This window comes from Mastomys coucha, unplaced genomic scaffold (assembly GCF_008632895.1).
Source record: "Mastomys coucha isolate ucsf_1 unplaced genomic scaffold, UCSF_Mcou_1 pScaffold5, whole genome shotgun sequence".
Taxonomy (NCBI): Eukaryota; Metazoa; Chordata; class Mammalia; order Rodentia; family Muridae; genus Mastomys; species Mastomys coucha.
In genome coordinates this window covers 23868715-23881283 of record NW_022196911.1, presented here as the reverse complement: position 1 = coordinate 23881283, position 12569 = coordinate 23868715, and the positions used below count along the sequence as shown (strand labels likewise).

The 12569-nt window shown below is 49.2% G+C and overlaps 1 protein-coding gene across 4 annotated transcripts in view; it reads left to right on the top strand.

Moving 5' to 3' along the window:
- The window catches only part of Tbc1d24 (TBC1 domain family member 24), a 26684-nt gene extending 14115 nt beyond the window's left edge, over positions 1–12569 (top strand). For 2 of the 4 annotated variants that reach the window (XM_031354828.1, XM_031354830.1), the window contains exons 2-8: positions 4318–5401; positions 6490–6507; positions 7006–7164; positions 8028–8091; positions 8685–8780; positions 9257–9485; positions 9833–12569. In XM_031354828.1, the coding sequence (XP_031210688.1) occupies positions 4437–5401; positions 6490–6507; positions 7006–7164; positions 8028–8091; positions 8685–8780; positions 9257–9485; positions 9833–9987 (1686 nt within the window). In that variant the 5' untranslated portion in view covers positions 4318–4436 and the 3' untranslated portion in view covers positions 9988–12569. The remainder of the gene's footprint in view (positions 1–4317; positions 5402–6489; positions 6508–7005; positions 7165–8027; positions 8092–8684; positions 8781–9256; positions 9486–9832) is intronic. The other 2 variants (XM_031354829.1, XM_031354831.1) reach the window with 2 other exon arrangements.

The window sequence follows — 12569 nt, the reverse complement described above, 5'->3', positions numbered from 1 at the left end:
GCTGTGGCAAGATGATCACAGACTTAAAGCGAGAATGTGCTGCAACGTAAGACTGTCATTTAACACAACACAACAAAAAGGCAGGGGCAAGAGAGATAGGTCAGTGTTTAGGGTATTGGCTGCTTCTGGAGATGAACCAGGTAATTAAAAAAAAAGAAGGCAGAGAGGTCACGCTAGGGCTAGGGGAAGATGAGGGAGCGATCGTCTGTGGGAGACGGAGCAGTTCTGGAGGCACTGGCAAGGGTCCAGAATATGAAGACACCTGATACCACTGAAGCATCTTTTTGTTTGTATTCTGTGTGCTTCTTGCCTGCATATATGTCCATGTACCACATATGTGCCCGGTGCCTGTCGAGGCCAGAAGTGGGGATTGGATCCCCTGGAACTGGAGTTACTGATGGTTGTGAGCCACCATGTGGGTGCTGGGCATCGAACCCAGATCCTCTAGAAGAGCAGCCAGTGCTCCTAACCACTGAGCTATCACTCCAGTCCTGAAGTGCCATAAACATGGTTATAACAGGTTGAGGAGATGGTTCACTGGATAAGGTGCTTCCTGGGCAGCATGGGGACTGAGTTCAGATCACCAGAACCCGTACAAAGCTGGACTCAGGAGCATGCATATGTAACGTCCCCCCCCCAATGCAGTGGTAGGTGGGTTGACCGGAGAGAGGCGAATCCCTTAAGCTCACAGGTAGCTAGCCTGGTATGTACAATAGTGAATAAGAGGCCCTGTCTCAATGGAGGTGGAAGGCAGGGACCAACACTCAAATTTGTCTTCTGATCTCCAGCAAGTATGCAGTGACACAAACACCCTCACACAAAGATTGTTTTAAAATGGTGTTTAGCATATATTTTACCAAACAGATAACAAGCACAAAATCTAAGTGTTTTCTTAGATAGTCCTACACAATAGGATTTACATTATAATTCTTCTGCTGGGTGCGGTGGTACATGCCTCTAGTCCAGAACTTGAGGACAGCCAGGGCTACACAGAGAAGCCCTGTCTTAATGAAAAATGAAAAATAAAATTATTTTAACTCAGTAGCATTTTCTTTTTCTGCTTATTTTCTAGTTGAATTTTCTAGATGCAAGAGAAATCAGAGTGGTGTGAATATTTACCAAAAGTCACTGAAGTGGACCCTTGTGGCATTGTTGGGCAGTTCTACCATCCAGATCAGGAAGGTCAGCCCTGCGTGTGGGTGAATATTGGGCTTGGTGGAAGCTTTAGAAACCAGATCAACGGGCTGTGGTAGGGGCTGTTCACCCCTGCCTTTTCTTCCCTCCACTGCCCTCTCCTCTTCTTTTCTCCCCTCTCTCCTCCTCTCTCTCTTGTCTTCTTGCCAGAAGCCAAACCTAAGGCCTCATGCATACTAGACAGATGATCTACAGCTGGGCCCCATTCCAGCACTTTTTTTTTTTTAATGTGTATGAGTGTTTTACCTGCATACTACATACATGCCTTTTTAAAAGATTTATTTTTATAGTAATTTTCTTATTTTTTAAAATTATAATATAATTACATCATTTCCTCCTTCTTCCCTTTTCACCCTCCAAGCCTTCTCATGTAATCCCCACTTGCCCTCTCAACTTTATGGTCTCATTTTCTTTAATTGTTGTTACACACACACACACACACACACACACACTTAAATATATAGATATAACCTGCTCGGCCCATACAGGGTCACTTGTATGTACATGATTTCAGCACTGAGCACTTGGTGTTGGATAACCAACTGGAGGGCTCTTCCCTGGGGAACACTATTTCTCCAACTCTCAGCATCCCTTAGTCGCCAGTACTTCTTTGTCTAAGACTAAGCTGGATTTTTGTTTGTCTAGACAGGGTCTAACTATATAGCCATCTCTGGCTAAGAACGCCCTGTGGTAAACCAAGGATAGGCCTGAAACTCACAAAGGCATGCAACACCATGCTCTGTAAGGTTTTCATCCGTCCGTCCATCCGTCCGTCCGTCCGTCCATCCATCCATCTACCCACCCTGTCTGTCTGTCTGTCTGTCTGTCTGTCTGTCTGTCTATCTATCTATCTATCTAATTTGATTTTTGAGACTGGATCCTCTGTGTAACAGAACTGCCCTGAAACTCACTTGTAGACCCGCCTCTGCCTCCCGAGTGCTGGGATTAAAGGTGTGTATCACTATGCCTGGCTGTTTTTTTTTTTTTAATGTATTTTATTTTATATGTAAGGGTATTTGGCCTTCATGTACATATGTGTACCATGTGTTTGCCTGGTGCCCACAGAGGTCAGAAGAGGGCATCAGATCCCCTGCATCTGAGGTTTACAGGCTGTTGTGTCTCCTGAAGTATGGGCTTGGAACTGAACTCAGATCCTCTATAAAAGCAGTCCATGCTCTTAACTGCTGGGCCACCTCTTCAAATCCTATTTATCTGTTGTTGGGGCAGGGTCTCACTATATAACTCAGTCTTGGATTTCCTGTGTAGCCCAGGGTTGGACTCGTGATCTTTGTGATTCCTGTTCTCCAGAGTTCTGGTATTTCAAGCATGTGCACTACACTCTGCTCACCCACTTCTTATGTTTATCTGGATCACAGCAGCTACTGTGTAGTGAGATAAAATCATCTCCCCTAAGACTCCTGGCTGAAGTTTAATTGGAACTAGAAGTGTCTGGTTTGGAAATTGCGGCACCTTCCACTCGTCTTCCACTTGGTTACTACAGAATACATCTTACTCTACTAGTGGCTTCCGCTGCAATTACCTGTCTGGAGCTTAGCCCTTGGGCTGGTGGTCAGATGAAAGTAGAACTATTTTAGAACTTCTTCCTCAGGACTGGGATGTGGCCCAGGGGTCCAGTGCTCCATCCAGCATAGCAAGCAATGCACAAGTGTGTCCTCAACCCAGCTGACTGAAGCCTGACTGACAGGCTGAGAGCAAGCATTGTCCAGCAGGCCCCTGACTGATGCTCAAGGCTGAGAGCAAGCATTGTCCAGCAGGCTCCTCTTGTCCTTTGTACCTTTTTAGATAGCCCCTAGAATATGATGCCTAAGTGGATCTTCCCAAGTAGAAAGCTGTTTGTAGCAAAATCAAGCTTTTATTTTTTTAATTTTTTTATTTTGTTTGTTTGTTTTGTTTTTCCAGACAAGTTTTCTCTATATAGCCCGGGCTGTCCTGGAACTCACTCTGTAGACCAGGCTGGCCTCAAACTCAGAAATCCGCCTGCCTCTGCCTCCCAAGTGCTGGGATTAAAGGCGCATGCCAACACCGCCTGGCCTCTTTTAAATATTTTTAAAGATTATTGTATTTATATTTTTTAAAGATGGATATTGGGACTGGAAAGGGCTCAGTGCTTAAGAGCACTGGCTACTTTTCCAAATGACTTGGGTTCGATTCTTAGAACCATATGGTGGTTCACAACTGACTGTAGCTCCAGTCTCAGGAGATCTGACACCCTCTTTTGGCTTCCTTGGGTACCAGACATGCAATGGTGCACAGATACACTTGCAGGTAAAACACTCATACAGATAAATAAAATGAATTTTAAATGTTTTTGAAAAGATTTATCATTGGACATGATGGTGCATGACTTTGATCCCAGCACTCAGGAGGCAGAGGCAGGTAGATATTCCAGGCCAGCCTGGTTTACAAAAGAGTTCCAGGACAGCCCGGGCTATACAAAGAGATCCTGTCTTGAAAAAAAAAATGTATCTTGTGATTTTATGTATCTTATTATTTTATGTATGAGTATTTATCTGCACCGATTATGTGCAGTGAACATAAAGGATGCTGGATCCCTTGGAACTGGAGTTACAGTTTTAAACTGCCTGAACAAGTTGTTGGGAATTGGACTCAAGTTCTCTGGTAGAGCAGTAAGTACTCTTAACCATCCAGCCATCTCTTTGGCCCATAGGGTCAGGCTTTCAAAGCATTGCTGGGAGCCTGTCCTCAGCTTCTCATTGCTTGGAACACATGCCCTACCTAGGAACAGATGAACTCTGTGAAAAGAAGTTGTTCTCCAAAGTTAGTGATGACTTCTCAGAGCAATTATTTATCTTCCTAGGCCTTTTTGGAAAAATGAAAACAAAAACCAAGTCCTTTAAAATGAGCACTTTCTTTTCTTTTTTTTTTTTTTTTTTTTTTTTTCTTTTTTGGTTTTTCAAGACAGGGTTTCAATGTGTAGCCCTGACTGTCCTGGAACCCACTCTGTAGACCAGGCTGTCCTGGAACTCAGAAATCTGCCTGCCTCTGCCTCCCAAGTGCTGGGATTAAAGGCGTGTGCCACCTCTGCCTGGCTTAAAATGTGGACTTTCAATGCATTCACTAAAATTCTTTTCAATCCTACAGGGTGTGTGGGATGACAGACTGGTTAACAGAAAATCCCCGAAACCGGGGCTGCAGGATTTAGCTGCTCTTTGTTCCCTTCCTGTCAGCCCAGGACCTGCCTCCTAGTCACACTGGGCACCATGGACTCCCCAGGGTACAATTGCTTTGTGGATAAGGACAAGATGGATGCATCCATCCAGGACCTGGGGCCAAAGGAGCTGAACTGCACCGAGCTACAGGAGCTGAAGCAGCTGGCACGGCAGGGTTACTGGGCTCAGAGCCACACCCTGCGGGGGAAAGTGTACCAGCGCCTAATCAGGGACATCCCCTGCCGCACAGTCACACCCGATGCCAGCGTGTACAGCGATATTGTGGGGAAGATTGTGGGCAAGCACAGCAGCAGTAGCCTGCCCTTGCCTGAATTTGTCGACAACACTCAGGTGCCCACCTACTGCCTGAACACAAGGGGTGAAGGGGCTGTGCGCAAGATCCTCCTGTGTATCGCCAACCAGTTCCCTGACATCTCCTTCTGCCCTGCCCTGCCTGCTGTGGTGGCCTTGCTACTGCACTACAGCATTGACGAAGCTGAGTGTTTTGAAAAGGCCTGCCGCATCTTATCCTGCAATGACCCTAGCAAGAAGCTCATTGACCAGAGTTTCCTGGCGTTTGAGTCTTCCTGTATGACATTTGGGGACCTGGTGAACAAGTACTGCCAGGCAGCCCACAAACTGATGGTGGCTGTGTCAGAGGACGTCCTGCAGGTCTACTCTGACTGGCAGCGATGGCTCTTTGGGGAGTTGCCCCTCAATTATTTTGCCCGTGTTTTTGATGTCTTCCTTGTAGAAGGCTACAAAGTATTGTACCGAGTTGCTCTGGCCATCCTCAAGTTCTTCCACAAGGTGAGAGCAGGACAGCCCCTTGAGTCAGACAATGTAAAGCAAGACATCCGAATGTTTGTCAAGGACATTGCCAAGACAGTGTCCCCTGAGAAACTACTAGAGAAGGCCTTTGCCATCCGCCTGTTTTCCCGCAAAGAGATCCAGCTCTTGCAAATGGCCAATGAGAAGGCACTGAGGCAGAAGGGTATTACTGTCAAACAGAAGAGGTAGGTGGACCCCAGGATAGTGTGCATGTGTGCCCATGCTTTATGTGTGCGTGTGTGTGTGTGTGTGTGTGTGTGTGTGTGTGTGTGTGCGTGCGTGTGTGTGTGTGTGAGTGTGTGTATGTTTGTGTGTGTGCGTGTATGCATGTGCATGTGTGTGCACGTGTTTGTGTTTGTGTGTATGCATGTATGCATGTGCATGTGTGTGCACACGTGTTTGTGTGCACGTGTGTGCATGTGTGTGTTTGTGTGTGTTGTGTGTGCGCATGTGTGTTTGTGTGTGCATGTATGCATGTGCATGTGTGTGCGCATGCGTGTATGTGCATGTGTGTGCATATGTGTGTGTGTTTATGTGTGTGCATGTGTGTGCGCGTGCGTGTATGCATGTGCATGTGTGTGCGCACGTGTTTGTGCACATGTGTTTGTGTGTGTGTTGTGTGTGTGCATGTGTGTGCATATATGTGTGTGTTTATGTGTGTGTGTGTTTGTGTGTGCGTGTGTGTGTGTGTTTGTGTGTGCGCGTGTGTGTGTTTGTGCATGTGTTTGTGTGTGTGTGCCCCCCCAGCACACATGTGCTCCTGTGCACACCTGTGCTGTGAGCATATTGCATCTGTGGAGTGGAAAGCTTTAGTGGAATGCATCCTTGAGGTGTGAGATGAGTCTAGCCTTCTGTCTGTCTACCAGTCTACGCGTGGATACAAAGACACTAGAAAGCAGGAAGGGCTTTGCAGTTACAGCCTTAGCCAGACAGGGGGGCTGGGTATTACCAGGGGCTCAGAGGGCCAGCAATTGCCAGACTGCCCTCCTAGAGGTCACACCGAACAGCTCCTGTTCTGCCCCTCCAGCTCCAGGCGTCATGGCTGGTGTTCTTCTAAGTGCTGATTGTGGCCTCCCTGTCCCTGGAAGCAGGGTTGGGAGGAGTCATGGTATGTGACACAACATTGTAGGCTGCTGTAGATATGGCTGGTCTGGAGCTTCCTGTCTCCCGGGACCATAGGAAGGCAGATCTGGGGACCGGTACTCACCACTAACCTCGCCTTGTCTGTTTTATTTTCCTTCTTCTCCGTGTCCGTTGCTTCCTCCTGTCTCAGTGTCTCACTTTCTAAAAGGTAGGTCTGAAGCTGCACCTTGATGCTTGCCTGCTCCGCTCTGCCTTCCTTCCAGCCAGCTTTGGCTCTATTGCTTGGTGTCTCCCAAGGCCTGCGTGGCTCTCGTGGGCTGGCTTCTGCTTGCTGCTTTAGCCTGTTGATGCAGGCGCTGTCTGTCTGTCAATCTTTCTGCTTCAGTCATGTGATCTGCTGGTGCTTGGCTGGCTCTGAAGTCTTGTCTTGCTGGAGGCTTACTTCACTTATCCTGGTTTCTTAAAGAAAAAGGCTTTTGTCCCCTATGCCTCCAGGTTGGGCACCCTCCCATGTATCAGGTGGGAGGTGGGACTTCTAGGAATAATTTCACCCCATTTCCAACTGGCCCCCAACTGGCCTCACCTACTAGGGTAGGTGAGATACCCTTTCAAAGCTCTGCACCAAAATGAAGCTGCGGGGCCACAGAGTAGGGGTGCAGTCAGAACTGTGCTCACCTGGGCTCTGATCCCTCCTTGCTTTCCCCAGGCAGTTTGTGCACTTAGCTGTCCATGCAGAGAACTTCCACTCAGAGATTGTCAGCGTGAAGGAGATGAGAGACATTTGGTCCTGGATCCCTGAGCGCTTTGCCCTCTGCCAACCCCTCCTGCTCTTCTCGTCACTGCAGCATGGGTACAGCCTAACCAGGTGAGGGGCCCCCCAACACCTTGAGAGTCACATCCTACCCTCCACTTCTCGGAAGTTCTAGGGTAGCTGGAAATGAGTCCTTGAACCTGATACCTTAGTAAGGTCCTGCCTCATCCTCTGAGGCTTGAGAACCAGGAGCCTCTTGTCTTGGCTTTCTGTCATTTCCAGGACATGTAGACTTTGGAAGTCACTGCTGTTTGTACAGCAGCTGAGGGCCCTGTGTAGGCATCATGAACATACAGATGTCAATGTTCCCATCTCAGGAGCTCAGAATTGCTAGGGGGAGGTTACTCAGACAGGTGGCCCTGACCTCCCTGCTAGCCTCACCCACTGTCCATCACAAGCCTGAACCAGGTATCCCTTTGTGGTGCTCTGACTGTGGAAGCCCCTGGCACTCTAACAGGGGCACTCTGCCCTCCAAGCTAGCTTGGTCTGGTCCAGACAGTATTCAAGTTTCAAATGACAGTTCACAAACTCTTGACCCCCCTTACCCTAACCTGAAGGCCCTGCCTACAACCACACAAGCATTTTGGCTTGGTTGAGTGCCTTCTTCCAGCGCCTGGGAATGCCTGATTACCACAGTGGCAAGCCTCACCTCCTCACAAGGCCAGAGCTGAGCTTTCCTGTTTCTCTGCTTCCTGCTTCCAACACTCAGCTTTGCCTGAGGGGAATACACTGTGAAGCTTCTCTTCTGTTACACCAGGGCAGCCTGGCCTGGGGGCAAAGTTCTTGGCCACTGTGGACAGAGGTGGCTGGAAAGGGGCATAGCCCCTAGGCCTCTTTATCCTAGACCTTGGGGCTGATGGTTGGGAGGGTCAGGGAGGGGGTGCAGGGTAGGCAGCACATGTGCTTTCTGCCCCCAGGTTCTATTTCCAGTGTGAAGGACATGAGCCCACCCTCCTGCTCATCAAGACCACTCAAAAGGAGGTGAGGAGCCTGGCTCACTAAGCTGGTGCCAAGTCCTGATCGTGGATATGGTCCCTACATGGAGCTTCCCCATAGGGGAAGACAAAAGTGACCCAGAGCGGGGTTGGAGAGAGAGCTCAGAGGCTAAGAACTGGCTGTTCTTCTAGAGGTCTTGAGTTCAATTCCCAACAACCACATGGTGACTCAAAACCATCTGTAATGGGATCTGATGCACTCTTCTGGCCTGTAGGCATACATTCAGGCAAAACATTGTATACATAATAACTATTTAAAATAAATAAATCTTTAAAAAAAAAAAGTGGCCGGGTAGTGGTGGTGCACGCCTTTAATCCCAGCACTTGGGAGGCAGAGGCAGGCGGATTTCTGAGTTTGAGGCCAGCCTGGTCTATAGAGAGTTCCAGGACAGCCAGGGCTATACAGAGAAACCCTGTCTCAAAAAACAAACAAACAAAAAGTGACCCAGAGGGTTCACTTCCCTGAACTCAGCCCTCTCACCACTGTTTTTGCCCTCAGTGGTGGAAGAATGCAGGATACAACAGTCCTAAGCTGAGACTGAGGGCAGAAGGCACAGTCTCACCTAGTTCCCTCCTCAGGTTTGTGGGGCTTACCTGTCAACGGACTGGAGCGAGAGGAATAAGTTCGGAGGCAAGCTGGGCTTCTTTGGGACTGGAGAATGCTTTGTTTTTAGGGTGAGTTGGACTGAATGTGGGGTCCCTCAGGCCACTCCCTCCTGCCCTAGCTGTTCCCATTTCCTCAGATGTTCTGAGCACTTCTATCTTCCCTCTGAAATTGAATGCAGGCCAAGTATCTGCAGTGGGCCAGGGTTTCTCTGACCCAGGGCTGTCCCAGAGGCTGGCAGAAGTCACCAGGCCATGTACCTGGGCAGCCCTGCACAAGAGCCTAGCTTTACTTCCACTGTTAACTGTAACCAGTGTCTAAAGCATTCTGTTGTTTGCTCTGGGTTTTGCTGGTTAGACTGTGAGAACCCCAAGAGCTAGCAGGGCCTCATCTGCAATGTGGCTCCCCATTGCCACAGTCCCCACTCAGGCAGGGACTCGCTCACAAGAGTCATGGGATGGAGATGGGCTGTAGCTTTGAAGCATGTGAGGTGGCCCAGTGAGATGCCACTTGGCAGTAACTGTGACTGTCATACATTCATCCCCAGCTGCAGCCAGAGGTGCAGCGCTATGAGTGGGTGGTCATCAAACACCCAGAGCTGACCAAGGCAACATCTGTCAAGTCTTCAGAGGCTGCAGCCAGTCCTTCCCTCATCAGCCACTGCTCTTCAGACCCTGCTGATCGGCTCTCCCCTTTCCTGGCCGCCCGGCACTTCAACCTGCCCTCTAAGACTGAGTCCATGTTCATGGCTGGGGGCAATGACTGCATCATCATTGGTGGGCACCTGTTCCCTTCACCCCCAGTCTGGGTCCTACCTGTACTTGGAGGGGACTTATGGGTAGCTGAAGCCTCTGTGCCCGCCCAATTCTTGTTGACTAGTACTAGTAGACATCTCAGTTACATAAAGGAAAAGGACCTGGGTTGTTTGGGGTAGAGATAAGAACTAAGGGCTAGCAATCGAGCATTAGGCAGGGAGCCAGGCCTAGGCAAACCTGTGCTTCCAGAGGGATCTCTTTACTGAGTTTGCTACTTAGCAGGCCCTTCAAGGATAGACACGGTGGGGTCTCTAGGGAAGAGTGGTTGTTGGAGCAGAAAGACATCTGTTCACCTGCACATCCCACAGGGGGAGGAGGTGGCCAAGCACTCTACGTTGACGGGGATCTGAACCGAGGGCGCACTGGACACTGCGACACTTTCAACAACCAGCCCCTCTGCTCTGAGAACTTCCTCATCGCAGCTGTGGAGGCTTGGGGCTTCCAAGACCCTGACACCCAGTGACGAGCCCGCACTGATGGTGACTGAGCCACATTGTGGGGTGATGGGGCAGAGGCCCGGCTGCCTTTTCAGGGAGCAGGGAGTGAGTGAGACACCACCCCCAGAAAGTAGAAAGGTTTGCTGTGCAGTGGGGATGTCACAGACTTAGGTTAGGATCCCTGAACCCTCCTACTTCTGAGCTCAAGGGTTGTTGAACCCTCAGCCCTGTCTAGCATCTGTGTAAGAGACACCCTCTGCCCTCACCCAGCGCCCTGGCTCTGCCAGGTGTCCTGTACCCACAATTGCCAAGACTACATTTCCATGCCCCTGAGCCTCAGTCCCTTAGAAAGAAAGGGTCAATGAATCTTCTTGCCAAATGTGGGTCTGTGGTGCCCCCTGCTGGTGCTTTGACCCTGCCGCTCCTCTGAGGCGCCCCTGGGCTGCATTTGCTGCTGCTGTGTAGGATAGGGCTGGGAAGGGCAGGATTTGTGAGTTCTGCAGCTCCCCCTGTTCTAGGTGGGATGAGGACTGGAGAACTGTCTTTTGTCTTTGTGTTTCCGCAGAGCCTGAAGCTCTTGCTGCGCCTCACTTCGAGTCCACACCTGAAGGTGGCCTCCGGAGAGACTTTCTTTGATCAACTTGCCCAGTCAGCTTCATTCCCAGAGTTCTTCTCAGAGCTGACTCAGTGAGGCCTTTGGCTCCCTTCCCTGTGGCCTCCTCGAAGTTTTGTAGTCCTGGTGGCTTTTGTGTTTCCTTTCCCTGTCACAGTGACTGAGGCTCACCTAGCATGGCATGCTTGTCCCTGCCCAGCTTTCTGCCTTCTCCCCAGGCCCTGTGCTTCCCTGGACCTGCTCACACAGCATCTGATACACCTGTGTGACCTGATCCCTCAGCTCTCACTATGGCTGACCACATATCTTCTGTGCTACCCCTGTCCTCATTATGGCCTTCAGGTCTCTCTGGACGTCTGTGCTTCCTGAGCCCTGTACCAGCCTGGTACACAGTAAATGCCAAGGGAGGCAGATGCCTCTGAGGACTATAGCAAGCTCCATTTCCCCATGACCTCCCTCACACCCTGTGACCTCCCTCAGCTGGTCTTGAGGGTCTGAGTACCACAGAGGAAGAGAGAAGAAACAGTGGCCCAAATGGCTGTGCTGGGGCCATGGAAGTCTGGATCATTAGGACAGGTGCCTAGTTCCCACATGACTGTCTGGTGTGCCTGCGAGTCAGCATGTGTCAGGCCAGTGCTTGTCTCCACACTGAGACTCACTTTTGCTGGGGAAGGTCATCCTTTCTTATTCCACTGGCTCACATCAGCTTTCAACAGGGCCACAGTGCCAGAGGAGACAGGGCAGGAAGGAGCCTCATGGAACTTGGGCTACCTACCTGGTAAACGCACCTTAGAACGTTGGACTCTACACAGTGGACCAGTTCCCCCACCATGCTGGCTTCCAGGATGGGTTGGCGTGACTCTATAGAGGGAAGAGGAGCCGCTGTTGCTCACCTCTGCAGAAAGTTGTAAGCCTTGACACTCATTTCCCCTTAGCCCACTGCCCAGACCTATACCTCCAACTCTGGTGTTCATTTAACACCATCTTGATTTTTGGTCAATGTTGTTTCTGGCAAGATCTTACTAATTAGCCTAACTGGCCTGGAACTCCCTCTGTGGCCCAGGCTAGCCTGGAAATTGCTATGTAGCCTAGGTTGGACTCAAAAATCATGGTGTCCCTCAGCCTCCTAAGTGCTGGGCTTCTAGGTGTTAGGCTTAGCTTAGCACTTTGCTCTTTGACTGATTCCACGTTCTGAGTTGGGCTCCAGCCAGAAGGCCTCCAGGATGTTCCCAGGCTGTGCCGTCTTTCTGCTCACCCACACATAACCACTGAGACTCAGAAGCCTTTCAGAAGCAATGAAGTTAACTGGGAGTATGTGCAGGGCTCTGCAGGGTTCCTGACTGGGTGGTGGACCTCGTGTGCTGTGTGGCCCCCACTGGCAGTCCCAGAGTTCTAGCCCAAGGAGGCTGATGGGCGCTTACTGGTGATTACATCAGACGCAACGTTCTTAGCTTTCCGCCCACAACATACTCAGTTCTTTAAATTTAATGTCCTTTTTTTCTGATTTTCTACCAAAAGGTGTGTATTGTTTTCTTTATATTTTTATTCTTATCACTGTTCTTATCTGATACTAAGTGTTCTCACTTAGTATTTATTTTAGTAATGTTTTCTATTACTTATTAGCTTTTGATGTTAAAAAAAAAAGCCAAAATGTGATGGCATTGTATAAGAAATTAGATTTATGCAGCATTTAAACATTTGTTTTTAAAACAAATACTTAATCTAATTTAAGCCCATTCATTAAACTAAATAAGTTTGTTAATATATACCATATGCCTTTGGGGCCTCAAAAAATCAGTTTATACCTTGGTTTGGTTTAGTTTGTGACAAGAATGTCAGCTTCATGCAGCTCAGGCTAGCCTTGAACTAACTGTGTAGCTGAAGCCATTCTTGAATTCAATCTTCCTGCTTCCGTCCTCCACATATTTGGATTACAGGTGTGTGCCACCATGCCTGGTGATAATCAGATTATTTTTAAAGTAATTTATGATACAA